Source organism: Lampetra fluviatilis, chromosome 1, assembly GCF_964198595.1.
Source record: "Lampetra fluviatilis chromosome 1, kcLamFluv1.1, whole genome shotgun sequence".
Lineage (NCBI taxonomy): Eukaryota > Metazoa > Chordata > Hyperoartia > Petromyzontiformes > Petromyzontidae > Lampetra > Lampetra fluviatilis.
Window position 1 is genome coordinate 16,077,979 of NC_136275.1, and position 17,251 is coordinate 16,095,229.

Below are 17,251 nucleotides of genomic sequence, written 5' to 3' on the forward strand. Positions count from 1 at the left end.
CATGAGTGTTGATCTATTGCAGAAATGAGCATTATTTCAATATATTGCATTGTATAACCTTGTCGGTTCAGAAATAAAAGAGCCATCAAACTCTGGGTCAACCTCAGTAGTTATCAATTTTGGTATCGCTCTGTGTGCCACCTGTTAATGACCATTTGATCACATAAACTCACAGCTTACAACCCCCATTATATACTGGTTGCTGCCTTTGATATCATTGATAGTTCCAAACTGGCTGATAATGGCACAACGTGTACACAGAACAAAAAATGTGTCAGGTTAATTACGTTTATTAAACCGTTGCAACTCAACAGCCTGCAAAGAATGGTGACAAAACAAATATCTATGGATTTGGATTTGTGTACTTATTAATTTAGAGAAAGTATAATTCAGTTAAAAATGAGGACAGATTCACATCTTGCCAAACTAGGTGGCAATTTGCTTTATTTTTTATTAAAGAAGAGAACGGTACATATTCACAAAAACATCGCTGTACATTTTGACTTTTGCATATGCTGTGTCGTGCGACTTGCCGTGAGCTAGAGGGACCCCTATTGGCACAAGGGCTGGTAATTTGGGACACACACTTAGGGAGCCAGATGGGAGACATAAGTGCTCACATAGCCCATCTGCAGGTCGGTTATCAAAAGTTCTCTGCTTTTTATTTTGATGGATAACGAAGAAATGCAATAGCGGACAGCACTATTGACTGTATATATACAAAATGTTGTTGCAAATATAAAACACATCAAAATTAAGCGCAAATATATATGTATAGGCTTATTCAATTTGAACAACCTATTGCGTCATTATTTTTCAGCATCACAATCTTTATTTAGGCTGGAGGAATCCAATGAGATATGAAGTTCTTTTTCACGGATGTACAGTAAGCTACATTTTTTCAAAATAATATCAAAGGCAGGATAAAAATAATAATATTGAAATAAAATATTTTAGTAAAAAAGTACTTTATATTTAATTTAATCTTATTTGTCATGTTAAGAAGCAGAATAAGATACAAAATATACTTAACCATTACTCTCCAATGTGTATATATATACTTTTTTTTTTATACGTAAACCCCACAGTTGGTCAGTTAAAAACGTCTCAAGGTACCCCCGCGCAGACAGACAGACACACAGACACACAGACAGACAAAACATTTCTTTAATAGGTAAGATATTGCCATGATGCGTACCATAAAATTTGGTCTGACTGAAAACTTTCTGTGGTGGGGGTATAATCATACCCATCAACCCATACGGTTTAACTGTATTCAATGCGGGCAAACAAGCTTTTGTCTCGGTTTCTCCCTTGTGATTGGACTTTGTAGGATGAACGTTAAGATTTATAAGAGCACGGGGTGACCAATAAGGTCTGAATTGGTCTGTAATAAGGTGAGGGCACTGATTAGGGGTTCACAGGTATGGTATATTATAGTACTCTCATATTTACCAAGATGTCTGGCTTGTGTGGCAAAAGTCTTCCAAATTACCCTTGAGCGGGGCTCTCTACAGCTCCCTATAATGTAGGCCCTTCTGCCAGCAGTGTTGTGAACAAGCAATTGCAGGGATGCACCTTTACTTTTAAAAAATATTTTGACTCTATTAGTTTGATACAATGAAGCGAAGTAGGCAATCAGTCATAGATCAATAGGTAAAGGTCTCACCTGGGATCACAGAGGAACTTGGTGCTCTCGCCCTCGGGCCGCCACATGAGCCACTCGCGGAACGAGGGGTGGCAGAACATGCGCGTGCCATCCCGCCGCCGCACCAGGAAGGGAGACACGCTCTCCAGGGCAAATGTGAACGCAGCTACGGCATCCGAGCGAGGCCCCGTCACCCATCCAGCCGCGAGCGCACGCAGCAGCTGCTCGTCAGCGAGCGGGTGCAGAGATGCCAGTGCCACGCAGAGCAGTGGCTGTGCCCGGGAAAACGCTGCCCCCGAAGGGAAGCGCAGATTGCACTGAAGCAGGTACACCTCCGACAGCGAGACAGGGAGCACCTGTCAAAAAATTAGCAGAGGGATAGGGGAGATACACGTGTAGTGTCGTGCGTCTCCTCTTCGTTCTCTTACTCGAGGCTTGTGTGCGTGCGGGTGGCGTGCGTCGCACACACACTCAGTCGGAGACGAGGTGGTCGCAGGAGACACTGTCCTCCCCTTTTATTGTTATTGAGTTCACGCGACCACTCGGGGCCCCCTCTCTCTCATGACCATGCTGCCTCACGACCCGTCCCAGACACGACCCTATCCGCGTTGCACTCACAGCATCGACCGGGACAGCCAACTTCTGTCTGGGCTAAGGCAGCAGTGACGAGGGCGGCGACAACGACAGCGATGACGAGACGAGTCCAATCCCAGAACCGGCAGCCCGGAGCCCTCGCTCTCTGCTACTTATATTCACCTCGGCGCGGCTTGGCTCCGCGCTAGCCATGTCTCCCTTCTCGAACCCACCAGAGGGTTCCAGGGGCTTACCCACAAGGTCTACTCTGACCCTTGCCCCAGTTCCTCCGCCCTGCCGGCACACCCGCGTATATGCTCAGCGGCCGTGCGCTAAGTGCCCACCTGCAGTTGCAGCTGCTGTACAACAGTCAGCGCTATTTCACTACACATGTGTAATGAGCGACTTCTGCGACACGTCATGTAAAGGGTACTTCTTTATTCTTATACGGGCACAACACAGGCCAACCTTATCTTCTCACTCTGAGTACAATACTTAGATGTTAGCGTTTCTACTGGCTACACACACACGGCCGATCACTCGGCGCAGTTCCACCGTCCACACTCGGCTACGCCGCTGGCTGGTGGCGTGCTGAGGAGGGTGATGTAAGCCTGCAGGAGATCTTCCACGTGGCCGGATGACGGCGAGTAGCGACGCAGTCCGGACCCAAGACTCCACACATGAACCCCAAGCCCTTGTCCGCCTCCGCTTATATCTCCCCAGGCGTGGCTAGGCTCCGCCTCTGGCCACGCCCTATCGTGGAACCTTTGAGCAGGTTCCCGGAGCATCTCGGCCAACCCTGCCCATTTCCTTTGCCCCAGATACCTCTCCCTTTAAGATTGGATGTTGTTTTAGCGGTGCCTGTACCCGTGCTTCCCTTTTCTAGCCAGCAGGTGTCATCATGTCATTACACATGTACTGTACAAATGCATAAGCTTTGCATATGTATGGGTTGTACTGTGTAAACTACAGAATACATATTCTGAATACTGCTCATAACAGGTAAGCTGGATATAACATTGTTCGGTTGGAATGTGTGAACCACTGCACCACCATTCCACCATTATGTATGAAGAGTGCACGCAGGAGGCACGTAGATTTTGCAAGTCTCCATTGTAAAAGAGATGTTGGTCTCAATGGGCTCTAACCTGGCTAGAAAATTCACAAGCTGTGCATGTTATGCATGTAATGAGTCTCTGCCACCATGGTTGAATTCAAGAATCGGGTGTTTTTTGTATATTGTGGTAACTGAAGTGCCTTTAGTGGCTGGAGGGAGTCATGTAAACCAATTAAATACAATTTAGTATGGTATGATTAAAAGTAATAATCTATGCCTCAAATTTCCTGCCTTGCTGCTGGCTGGGCTCCTCTCTACCCCAACAGTAACTCTGTTGTCAGTGGCTGTGGGCCACTGTCTCCAAAAATAGTTGGGTAACTGGCTAAAATGGCATTTTACGTGTAACAAATAAATATTGAATTGTGGTGAAATGGCGGAAGAAGCTCATTGGACATTATAGACAGCAACACCGAAGGTGGGAGGAATGAATACAGAAGACTTACATGGTTCATTCAAAATTTCTCCAACTTTTGAATGTGTGTGCCTTTAAGGTTATTCTTTCACCATAATATTCTTTAAATCATAAATAGTATAAAAAAAACCTCACAATACATATTATATTGGCATTATATTACACAAATATCAGATTACGTTGAGTGCTTCGAGTATATTCCATGTTGAAGATCATTAGGCGTGGCAAGAAAATCCACACATCATAATGAAGAACGCAGGTGAGTATCCTACCCGCTTAGTGATGCTGTATTTAATGCCAATGCACATTCACTATATGCTACTATGACCAAATAACCCCATCTTACCTATAAAAGTCATGTTTTGCCTGCCCGTCTGTCTCCGTGTTTGGACGAAACTTGCAAAGAATTTGGCTGGCGAACCGTGGGGTTTACGTTTACAAATAAGTAGTCAGGTTCCACCCCGTAAGCCCTGTGGTGAGCCAGCGCTATTCCATTTTCCCATCCGTCAACTTAGAAGTAGTTAAATGTACAATGTGGTGAAATTTATTTATTTATTTCCTCGCATCATCTGTGGAGGGGGGGGGGGTGATTTCTCATTCGCGTTCAAAATGCAAAAAAAAATACACACAACGCTGAGGTAAATTCATCAAAGTGTCATGTCTTCTTCTCCCCCCCTCCCCACCCCAATGTGTGCACTTACTACTATAGGGTCGGTAGACACTAATATTATAGCGGTTAGATAGTATTATTGTAGCGCGGGCGGAGGGATGGTGTGGGGGGGGGGATAGCGGCCCAGCCCCCAGCCTGCCAAGGTGCGCCACCTCGGCCGGCTGGGCAATCTAGGCGAGGCCGGGGGCTAACGACGTGACTAGGCCTCACCACGGCACTCTGTCAGGTTAGTAGTTTGTGCTATACAGTCGATATATACTGCTATAGAGTCAGCATGTACTACTGTAGTGATAACAGGTACCACCACAGTCAGTATGCACTGCTGTTATCATAGGTACCACCACAATCAGTATGCACTGCTGTAGTAAAAGCAGGTACCACCACAGTATGCACTGCAGTAATCATAGCAGGTACCACCACAGTCAGTATGCACTGCTGTAATCATAGCAGGTACCACCACAGTCAGTATGCACTGCTGTTATTATCATAGCAGGTACCACCAGTCAGTATGCACTGCTGTTATCATAGCAGGTACCACCACAGTCAGTATGCACTGCTGTTATCATAGCAGGTACCACCAGTCAGTATGCACTGCTGTTATCATAGCAGGTACCACCACAGTCAGCATGCACTGCTGTTATCATAGCAGGTACCACCACAGTTAGTATGCACTGCTGTAATCATAGCAGGTCACACATGTCAGTATGCACTGCTGTAGTGAAAGCAGGTACCACCAGTCAGTATGCACTGCTGCAGTGAAAGCAGGTACCACCAAAGTATGCACTGCTGTAATATTAGCAGGTATCACCACAGTCGGTATGCACTGCTGTAATGAAAGCAAGCACCACCACAGATGCACTGATGTAATCATAGCAGGTACTACCACAGTATGCACTGCTGTAATCATAGGTGCAACCACAGTCAGTATGCACTGCTGTAGTGAAAGCAGGTGCCACCAGTATGCACTGCTGTAATCATAGCAAGTACCACCACAGTCAGCATGCACTGCTGTAATCATTGCAAGGTGCCACCACAGTCGGTATGCACTGCTGTAGTGAAAGTAGGTACCACCACAGTCAGTATGCACTGCTGTAGTCATAGCAGGATACCACCACAGTCAGTATGCACTGCTGTAGCAATAGCAATAGCAGGATACCACCACAGCCAGGATGCACTGCTGTAGTGGAAGCAGGACCACCAGTCAGTATGCACTGCTGTAATCATAGCAGGTACCACCAGTCAGTATGCACTGCTATAATCATAGCAGGTAGCACTGCAGTCAGTATGCACTGCTGTAGCAATATCAGGATACCACCACAGTCAGGATGCACTGCTGTAGCAATAGCAATAGCAGGATACCACCACAGCCAGGATGCACTGCTGTAGTGGAAGCAGGACCACCAGTCAGTATGCACTGCTGTAATCATAGCAGGTACCACCAGTCAGTATGCACTGCTATAATCATAGCAGGTAGCACTGCAGTCAGTATGCACTGCTGTAGCAATATCAGGATACCACCACAGTCAGGATGCACTGCTGTAGTGAAAGCAGGACCACCACAGTCAGTATGCACTGCTGTAGTGAAAGCAGGTACCACTACAGTATGCACTGCTGTAATCATAGTAGGTACTACCACAGTCAATATGCATTGCTTTTGTTCTGCCTCACGGTAGGTGTTTTGCTCCGTGGGAGGAGTGGGGGCGTGTGTACACAAGAATTTCCTGTTTTTGATGCCGAGTTTGGTCACGTGACCAAGAAGTTCCAATTTGACAGCCTTTCAGCCACGAGGCTGGGGGTCCACCATTACACAGAGTTCAAGGTGGCGGCACACATCGCGTCCCAGTCAAGCCAGCTGTAATTGTACATTGTGGGACTTTAAGAAACATTGTCTGTAAGTTCGTTGATGTTCTTGTAATACTGGGAATGCTGTTATAATGTTACAATGACCGTTATAATGCTGTAAATGCCTTTATAATGCTGTTAAATTGTTATGATAAATACGAGGCCTAGTTAACAACAAAGCCTGCAACTTGCCTTATTGTGAATGTCACTTGTAATTTAATAAGTCGAGTCAAACTTGTACCCAAGTAACTATATTGCGATCTTGAGAGCAAGGATGACGAAATGTCTCATTCATAGTGCAGTGTTATATGCAGTGCTGTACATCTGGGGTGCAGTGTGATGATTGCACGATGTGCCTTTGTTTAACACAGTAGCTTGTTCTCTTGTATAGCTGTTCAGTGCTGTTGTGGGTGCCTGGTCCATCCAGGATCTATTGTTGAGAAACATGTTATCTAGGACAATGTTGTGATGCTGTAGTGTTCATGCATTGTGTTGATGTTTCCAAGTATTAACAGACGGTGTATCTGTGCTGTGTTTTTCCATCAGTTTTACCTCGTTCAATTCAATAAATTACGTTTGGAGTCGGATGTTCACCCTGGCTCTGAGGGTTTATTGGATGCGAGGTTAACTACTCTGATAGCGGTGCAACGCAGCGCACAGCGAGGCCGAGACAGCTGTAATCATAGCAAGGCACCACCACAGTCAGTATGCACTGCTGTAGTGAAAGCAGGTGCCACCACAGTCAGTATGCATTGCTGTAATCATAGCAGGTACCACCAGTCAGGATGCACTGCTGTAATCATAGCAGGTACCACCACAGTCAGTATACACGGCTGTAATCTTAAGAGTGCCACCACAGTCAGTATGCACTGCTGTAGTGAAAGCAGGTGCCACCACATTATGCACTGCTGTAATCATTGCAAGTACCACCACAGTCAGTATGCACTGCTGTAATCATAGCAAGTACCACCACAGCAATATGCACTGCTGTATTCATAGCAGGTACCACCACAGTCAGTATGCACTGCTGTAGTGAAAGCAGGTACCACCACAGTCAGTATGCACTGCTGTAGGTGAAAGCAGGTACCACCACAGTATGCACTGCTGTAATCATAAGTAGTCGCAAAAGCTGACGTGTTAAACTCACATTAATCCTTCACATTTTGAACATGAATACTTTTAAGTTACATGGCCAAGGTCAACGGCGACGTGGTGTATTCCGCAAATATGCCCGACTGTGAGGGCGGGCACAAGCCGGCGTGAGTAGGTTAAACGTTGAATTTTATAAGGGCACCACGGGGTGACCAGCCCCTCCCCACCCAGCCCCACCCCTCCCTCCCCACCCTCCCCTCCCCACCCAGCCCCACCCCACCCTCCCCACCTAGCCCCTCCCTCCCCACCCAGCCCCTCCCTGCACGACGGACTGACACAATAATCCCCTGTGGGCTGGTGTAACCAGGAGGTTCCTACCAGTATAATACAATGAGTTTGACCTGTGTAATGTAAATACATAAGATGTATAATCAATAAGCATTCCCAACGGCACAGATTATACTACATCCAGGGCCAATAACCACACTGTTTTCTGACTTAATATTTTGCCATTTTTAGACGTGATATTTCATTATTTTCAAATCAATATTTATTTTTATGTTCTTCTGTGGCAGTTTAATTTGACTAAATAAACTTTCGAAATTATTACACAAGGCAGTTTCCAATGCCACTCATAATTAAAATTTTAGTAAAACATAAAAAGAATTGTAATACGTCAATAATTTTTAAATCAGAAAAGAGGAGGCAGACTTAAACATAGGTAATGTTCTTACAATGTTGATCCTTCTTGGCAGGTCATTCCATGTAACTATAGCTCCGATTAGTGGAGACGAGTCATTCAACGTTGCACAAATGTTTGGCTTATTAAATTATTATATTCTGTCGTGAACAGATGTTTAAATGGCTGCAGACCTCTTCCAGGAATACACCTAGAATATGGCTGTGTGCCAATTGCGACGAATATCTAGGGTTGGCAGAAGATCATTTGTAGGCAACAAGCACTCCCTGAGTCTTGAATGTGAGAATGACGAGTCAGTGCATCACCTTGTAGCCGGAGCTCTTCAACACGAGGTGTCCTTCTTCTATGAGGTCGAGGGTAAGACGAAGAAAGAGGTACGATCCGCGTGCCAAAGAGGACAGGTGCGAGACCAGCTTAGCCAGCGCCGCGCCATCGGGCCGTCCACTCAGCGCAATGTTGCTCTGAATCTCGTGGCTTCCGTTGACACGATACATGACGTAGGCCTGCAGGTCTCGTTCCACAAGTCCCATGTCTACGGCCCCGCCAGCCACACTGGCGCTGTCTAGCTGGATGGTGGTGAATGGCAATAAGCTCGTCACCTCCTGGCAAAGGAAAGAAAATCACATTGATATACATGGCATTGTATAAACAGATGTATACACAAATGAAAACAAAATCATTTAATACCACTTAAAATATTTGTTGGTTGTCAGACCAAACTTTAGGTTTGTGAATGTATTTTTTTAAATCCCATGAATAAATACATAACATTTTCCGACAAGCCAGGTGGCCAAAAAAACTTGATTATACATGTTAAATGTCCTCATTCCTACTGAATGCATAAATAAAACAGCCTCGGAATAACCAGCACCTGCATGCTGTTTCGAACGGTCAGCACGAGCTTGAGCCATGGAGGGAACTTGCAGAGGAGCTTAGTGATGAAGGAGGCAATGGTGTCCCCGTAGTCAGGCTTGTGGAACTCAGCCTCATTGAGTCCGTCCACTAGAACCAAGAAATCTTCATCTAGGATCTTCCGCTCTGCAATGGAAATGCACAAGTAATGGTAACTGTTATTGCGTGGATACTTACTTCAAGGTTTTCTTACCACCACGACACAGTATTTAATGCATATTTTTAAAATACGCATAATCTCAGTTGCATGAAGTGGATTATGCAAAATGGCAATTAGCACTTTATTACTAAATAAGGATCTATAGACTTGTAAACTTCCACATGCATGGACCTCAGATTAACATGGTTGACTACGTATAGTGAAAAATATTCAACATACATACGTACATATTCTGCACAACAGATACTACATTACAAGTATGTTTGATGTCTATTGCAGCAACATTACATACTACTAAGTAGAATGACGTTTGGCAAGAGATGAATCCAAACACACGCTTCCCCTGCAGTGTCCTTGTGCAGCACTCACCCCTTCTCAGTGCCGTCAGCGGCTCAAGGACCCCTCTACGCAGGGCAGTTGAGGGGTCCTGGACACATGCGCGCAGGCTGAGCAGGCTCTGCAGGTGTGGCTCCCGCAACAGCAGCTCCCGGTATGACACCAGCTGCGGGGCTCGGCACAACAACGCCGCCACACTGTGCACAAACTCTGGCACCAGGCAGGTGTATGTGTTGTCGGCCTGGCAGTAATGGTAGGCCACCACCTGCAATGTAAGGTGAAGTTAAGGACTGATCGGCAAGGTCAAGTATGGGCAAACAACCACCATGAATGACACAGCATGGCAAGGTCTTCATTCAGCAGTGGGCAATGAAAGGTTTTCACATTATTATTGCATTATTTCAGGACTCCTTCGTCCCATATGCCTCCGGCTCACACATAACATGCGTTGCGACATCATTTTATGTCTGGTGAAGGCGAATGATACGGCAATCTATTCCTCTCGACGAACTCTACACGATGCCCTAATCAAAGTTTTGTTTCTTCTGCGCATTCGTTCTGGCTGCGCTTGGACGACATGACAACAGAATGATCCACACCAGGTGGGTCGCGGCGTTTATGTGCGTGGTGGGATGGAGCCACCAAAAAATAAGTAATTAATTACGTTTTTACTTCTGTTTATTCGGGACCCCGGGGTCCCACAATAAGGTTCATATGATCATATTATGCTTGGTTTCTATGCATGTAAAATTACATTCTTCTGCTAATTCTACCGGTTGTGCCTCATGTTATGCAATAGTTGTGGTAAAAGGCCAAATGCAGAAATGGAAATAAAATATGACGCAGGACAGCTGTCAGTCTGAACACAAGCTTCCCCATTTACCCCGTTCCCTGCAGTCTGCTCGCACGTCACCGACTCCTTCTCGGCAATGCATTCTATTTTAAAATATGCCAAAAACAGCAAAAAGGCCTTTTTAAAAATCAAGATAGGGGTAAGACTCAATAACTTTCAAACATACTTTTTTTAAAGCAAGCTCTAGCTGCACGAGTATACATACACTCTAAAATAAAATATTTTGTATTTCTCTAAGTGAAACAGTACACCATGTGTTCGGTGTCTACACCCCATGTTTAGCTTGCACGTGTGGCACAGCACCTGAGCTGCAAGTCTTTTCACAGCCTCTTCGGGCCTGCAGCGCAGCTCCGGCGTGTTTGGGCAGCTTCCACGGCTAACTAAGCGCATGCCATCTGTGGTAGGCGGAGGCTGGCCCAGCGGCAGCTCCTTGCCGAGGTGTGGATCTGTGCCAAGAGAGCAAAAGGAAGCCTTTTTTTCAGCAAATTAAATCAGCAGGTCCATTTCACACTGACTATCTGTAACACAAATGACACTATTTGGCCATTGACCCGAAAAATAGAACAATTAATGGAATTTAAAAAATAGAGGAGAAAAAAATGAATTGACACCGAGATGCATCACTCACTTTTGTGCTGTAGGCGTGGGCTGTCAGATGCGATCTGCCACATACGCGTGCCGTGGCAGCTAAGGGCCACCATCCGAGACACAATGGCCGTCTTGCCGGTGCCGACTCCCCCGACGACGACAGCCCCCCTGCAGCTGGTGTTCCTATCAGGGCTGGTGCCCGTGCCCCTGGTGCCATCCACGCTGGTGGCCAGCTGCCGTTCGAGCTCGCAGTACAGCCAGTCCCGTCCCACAAACACAGAATCGGTGGTCACGCTCGGCACCTCGAAGAGCAGTGGCTTCAGTGCAATGTCCGGCGGCTTGTATGGCGCAAATCGCACTGCACGCCACAAGCAAATGGTTTTAAAACATAACACTGTGTACAATGTATTTCAACAAAAATGCTAAAACGGCTTTATTTGTCATTATTTTTTTAATTGTATTTGAATACAAGGCGAGGCAGCTGGGTGGGAATATGTCGACAACAAGTTGGGGCATGTCAGCCTATATTTTCATGAGACATCTTTCGGGTTATGTACACACCTTTCACTTCCAGTTCAACATCCACCTTGCCATGTGGTCTCCTGAGTACTGAGCTGGGCCACGGAATGGCAGTCGCTACTGTGATATGTCAGACTGATGAAGACTATGAACCTCTGAATGTTGCCGAAACGTCTAATTTACTCTTTGGTTCTTTCGGTAAAGTCACGTAGAAAGATAATTAAATTAAATAATAGCATACGACGTTTCGATTGCAACACAAGCAATCATCATCAGGTACGAATAATGCAATACAACACAGAGAGTCGGCTAACATAACAGTCAACACCCTACCTGGTTGATTACGTTCTTCCAAAGATTGAGAGAGAGACAAAAGACAGACACGGAGACACATAAGCAGAGAGAGATAACACAAAGACACAGAGAGAGAGACACACACATAGGCACACAGAGAAACAACGCCTCTGTGTCGAGGCCTTAAATAGAGAGAGGGGGCAGAGAGAGAGGGGGGGGTGGAGGAATTAGCATGTCAATGAGAAATTTTGAGCTTTCGTGACTGCAGGAAATACTAGAGCTACAACACAAGGACACAGAGAGAGCGATAAAACACACTTAATCAAACAAACTTAGTAAAATTTGGAAATGTAATGCAATGCAACACAGAGAGTCGGTCAACACACAATTAACGCATAGCCTGGTTGATTACGTTCTTCCAAAGATTGTTAAATTAGAAGTTAAGTGTGAAATTTAAGAGAGAAACAAGACACAGACACGGAGACACAAAGACAGACACACAAGCAGAGAGAGACAACACAGAGACACAGAGAGAGAAAACAAACTTAAATCCTCCCCGAAGAGGTGGTTCAAACTTGATTTGGAGCTTTCGTGACTGCAGGAATTACTCTTTGGTTCTTTCGGTAAAGGCACGTAGAAAGAAAAATAAATTAAATAATAGCATACGACGTTTCGATTGCAACACAAGCAATCATCATCAGGTACGAATGAATGAGAAAACAAGCCTAGTAAACTTAGGAATATAATGCAATACAACACAGGGAATCAGCTAACATAACAGTCAACACCCTACCTGGTTGATTGTTTATCTGTGTTCCTATGTGTGTGTCTCTGTGTTATCTCTCTCTGCTTATGTGTCTGTCTATGTGTCTCCGTGTCTGTTTTGTCTCTCTCTCAAATTTAGCAATCTTTGGAAGAATGTAATCAACCAGGTAGGGAGTTGACTTATGTTAGCCGACTCTCTGTGTTGTATTACATTATATTTCTAAGTTTACTAGTTTTGTTTTCTCATTCATTCGTACCTGATGATGATTGCTTGTGTTGCAATCAAAACGTCGTATGCTGTTATTTAATTTCTTTTTCTTTCTACGTGACTTTACCAAAAGAACCAAAGAGTAATTCCTGCAGTCACGAAAGCTCCAAATCAACGTCTAATTTATTCAAATAGATGCTGATGTGCCAGAATTGCTGTCGTCGGCTATAGGTTTGTACAAACAGTCCATGCCACAAATACATAGATGTATTTTGAAGTAGATTAAAAAACAAACATAACACAATTCTGAAACGAATTACCCACTTTGTTCTTGAAATTACACAGACATGTAAGAGGAATGAAAAGAGAGAGCAGCACTTACTTGAGTGGTTTAGCCAGGACTGCACTCTGGGAGCTATAGGCAGAATGCAGGGTAGATGTAGCCATGCAAGGAGAATTAACAGAACATTGTCAAAATGAAAACATAAAAAAAACAAGAGAACAGTAAGTGTTATAAGTCAGAATTTGTAGATAGGTTTTGAAAAATAAGAAAAACAGTACATATGTAGTATATAATAGATCAGTCAAGCACATTGTGTTTATGTGAAATGTAAGCAGTTTATTGTAGAACAATATTATTTACAAAAAAATATTCTAAGATATACATTCCCGCAGAATTGGAATTGTGAATAAAATAAGTATTTATATTTATTTTTGAGCAAGCAGTTAACATTCTATGCCTCTTAACAGTGCCTGATATTTTAACATGTCGTTTGTTTATAAGGATGGCATATGCAACACAAGTGGGCCGAGTTTCCAATCTGAGCTCAGCATTTGGTTGCTTTGTGGTGCTCATGATTTGTAAAACAAGCTTTTATTCTGGGCGCATCCGTCAGCACCCGTGCCACCTGCCACGCGTGAGGTCCTGCCACTGCGTGGTTCAGCTCTGTGCAGCTCAGCTCTGCGCGCTGAAAGCCCGATCTGGTTAAATAATTCACAACACGGCTCTTATTTCTCAATGCAAACGTTGAAGAGATCTTTTGTTTCAAACGCACATTGAAGTAAAACATTTATTCATAGCACTTTCAACAAACTAGGATATCTTTTTGATTTGTATTTATTTTCATTATGGTATTTTTGTTATGTAAAATGTATTTCAGAAAAATAAATTGGGCCCCAAATTATAGTCGTACATTGAAAAGAAGAGCATATATTACAGAATCCATGACAGAAATCCCAATGATTTAGTTGTACCCAATTATACTCCGTAATGTTAAAGAAAATACGATGTGGTACAAAGACACAATTTTTTTCTTATCTACTGCTAATTGTATTATTTTGTCAAGGAAAAACTTTTGTAATTATTTTATATTCTTTGATTTGAAGCTTTCGTGACTGCAGGAATCCATACTCTTTGGTTCTTGTAAAGTTATATATGTGGCCCATCGCCACATATATAACCTTGTTGTAACAGCTCTCTCGCTGGTTCAGCAGTTCCACTGCTGGGTTATTTTTTCCGCCTGAGGACGACCGCTTGTGTTGCGATCGAAACGTCGCGATATATTATTTTTATTTTGTTCTATTTTTTTACCTACGTGACTTTACCGAAAGAACCAAAGAGTATTCTCAACAATAGCTAATAAAATAATGTTCCCGGAATGTTTGCTTGTTGGTTCCAACAGCCAGTCTACACATATAGGGGGAGAAACTTTTCCGGAATCATTTTTGCTAACAACAAAGTTTTTTGTCCAAGTCGCTTTGTTCATCATGGGCTGTAACACTGGAATGAAAGTTAGGTGTGTACTTACAACACAACTTTGTTCAAACTCTCCTCAAAATGTTTCTTATTGCATGTGCAACAGTGATATGATTGGCCGACTGTTGTGATATTTTGGCAAGGCAATGAAAAGGCAAACATTCAAGCATGGTGGCTTTTAGGTATGTGCAATAGCATTAAGATGTATCATGTATAAAGCCTACATGTTAAACTGGATTAATCCTCTTTTTAATGGACAAAAAATAGCTCAGCTTTTGTAAATATACTGACATGTTCCCAATTTTCCCTTATCTATTATATACAAAGCGAAACACTGTGTTATATTATTAGGCATCACAGCCGCATTTCCATTCCTAGATACCCTGCCAAGCTTGGGTGATCTCTCTCGGTCAATCATGCAGGCAAGAGGAGTGGGTGTGGGTGTTAGGCCTCAGCCTATATACCCTATGTTACCAATGATCAAATACAAATACCAGAGTATACTGCATCAGTTTAGTAACGTGAAACTCCTCTTCTTGGTTCTTTCGGTAAAGTCACGTAGAAGGGAAGTAATAAAATAATAAAAATAAAACATAATAAAATAATTCTCACGACGTTTCGACCACAACGCAAGCAGCCGTCCTCAGGTTTCTTAACCTGAGGACGTGAGAATTATTTTATTATGTTTTATTATTATTATTTTATTACTTCCCTTCTACGTGACTTTACCGAAAGAACCAAGAAGATGAATCCCTGCAGTCACGAAAGCTTTAAATCGAAATTTAACGTGAAACTATTGCAAAATAGGAACAGCGAAGTTGTAACGTGGATCAACATTTTAAGTGTGCAACAAAGTTACATACAGGAATGTTGCTGTCTGTTTAACTTCTGATTGCTATGTACACGTCAATCTCATTACCAGCAAAGGTCATCATTGGAACACAGCTCAAATGTGATTAACTGAGATGACATTTAATTACGATGTAAAATACGTGTTCCTTTTGCTTGCATTTTCTCATAACATTCCATCACATTAGTGTGTAGCTACAAGATGATATCTCTTCCAAAACATGCTACTTACAAGTGTTTATACTGCCAGTGGTTGTTCTCATTAATTTAATTTACTGTAATTAAATCTATCTTCAGTCATAATGACTTCATTTGTTTACACTGTCCAATGCGTTCCCTGAAAGCTAGCAATGGAACATAAACAAACTGGTATCGCCATGATTCCCCCAATAATTTGTGTTTAATAGTATCCACAAAGAATTTAAACGCAACTAGCAACACATTAAATACACTGGCACGGGTAAAGGTATTTAAAAAATGTATTAACGAATGTCCAAACTTAAAAAATGTTCAACTCCACACTCGGCCAGTGTAATATCTTAAACATCGTGTTTCACTTTTGAAAATCATGTTCACAGTTGACATGATGATGCACACCTATTAAGGAAACCCCAAGTCATGACTTAGGTATTGGGCCTACACCAACAACAATGGGTTAACAGTTGATCCAAGTACCTAATTGTAAAAAAAAACCTGGAAACTTAACTAAATTACGAGTAAGCTCCTGACAAGTATAACAGTTCAATCAGATACCTAGAAAGAGATTACAATACCTCTGTAAATATGCTCCAGGCTACATCTGAAATATTCCTCGCATATATATTTTTTTGTGCAAAACTCCTGGCAAAGTAAAGCACAAGGTGGACGAGGACGTTACAATGTTTTGGCAGAATGACAAGAATTCAGAGGCGGCAGTCTCTCCCTGAACAAACCAAAAATAGTCCCACATACATCCTCTCATCACCCAGCTGTGCCAGTGCATATGAACGCTTACTACAAGGATGCGCACAGAAGGGATTGGGAAAAGACATCTTCTAAAATATCAACTTTAGCGATAGTTTGTGCAAACACAACATGGATAACGATATGCGCAGTATTGTAATCTGAAGATGACTTTTAGTCACAACTGACCTACCTTCATATCTACAACCAAACTTTACATAACATATATGTTGACAGACAGAAGTACTGATAACACTAACAATGTGTTCTTTTAAGCACTGCATTAGGCAGAAATTCCATAAATGCCATATGGCTACAGTGGCTGAATATGGCTTTGCGAACATCAGGGCAGTGGGACTAAGTCTGCGAATAATAATGTAGCAGAGCCTGGCAAACAAGGCATTAGCAATAAAGCAAAGGGGCAGAATTATTCCAGCCACTCACCTCTGTGGTCAGGCTGCGGGTGGCCAGGTGCCAGATGCTGCCGTGGCATCCTCATAGATGGGCGGAGCGGAACTCCACGCTGCTCATCCAGGAAACTCAGGTCCTCCAGCCGCGCAGAGCTCGTGGCTGGCAGCACAGACAAGGGTCCCTTACCAAGTGGTGAACACTTCTCATGTAGGGGAAATAAAACGCCAAAGTTTGAAAAAGGGAAGTTGCAAACCACGGGTCATTGAGCAAAAATCCAAATATAAATGTTGTGCTCTGTAGAAATTAGGATCATCTCAGTGTCATTTTCTAAAGGATATTAATTTTATAGAGCTGCTGCACGTTAATATAATCTAATGCCAGTTTTTTTTGTAAATTTGGTATCTATGTATATATGTTCCTAGCAACGATGGGAACAAGATAATACCACCTGAACACATCAGCTGGGCAAAAATATCTGCATGGATATTTATGTGATGCTGCATTTCCACATTTTAGGCGATACACTATGTTCATCTTCTCAGGTTTTTTCGGTAAAGTCACGTAGGTAAAACATTAAAAGTAATGAAAGTAAAATAAAAACAAA

At 43.3% G+C, this 17,251-nt stretch overlaps 1 protein-coding gene across 5 annotated transcripts in view; it reads right to left on the bottom strand.

Annotated features, from left to right (window-relative positions):
* Positions 1-17,251, bottom strand: part of LOC144933143 (protein TANC2-like) — a 95,398-nt gene that overhangs the window by 21,761 nt on the left and 56,386 nt on the right. For all 5 annotated transcript variants that reach the window (XM_078857769.1, XM_078857735.1, XM_078857744.1 and 2 more), the window contains 8 exons: positions 16,681-16,806; positions 13,072-13,104; positions 10,944-11,261; positions 10,619-10,761; positions 9,496-9,727; positions 8,926-9,092; positions 8,360-8,656; positions 1,670-2,004 (listed from right to left, as the gene is read on the bottom strand). In XM_078857769.1, the coding sequence (XP_078713895.1) occupies positions 1,670-2,004; positions 8,360-8,656; positions 8,926-9,092; positions 9,496-9,727; positions 10,619-10,761; positions 10,944-11,261; positions 13,072-13,104; positions 16,681-16,806 (1,651 nt within the window). The remainder of the gene's footprint in view (positions 1-1,669; positions 2,005-8,359; positions 8,657-8,925; positions 9,093-9,495; positions 9,728-10,618; positions 10,762-10,943; positions 11,262-13,071; positions 13,105-16,680; positions 16,807-17,251) is intronic.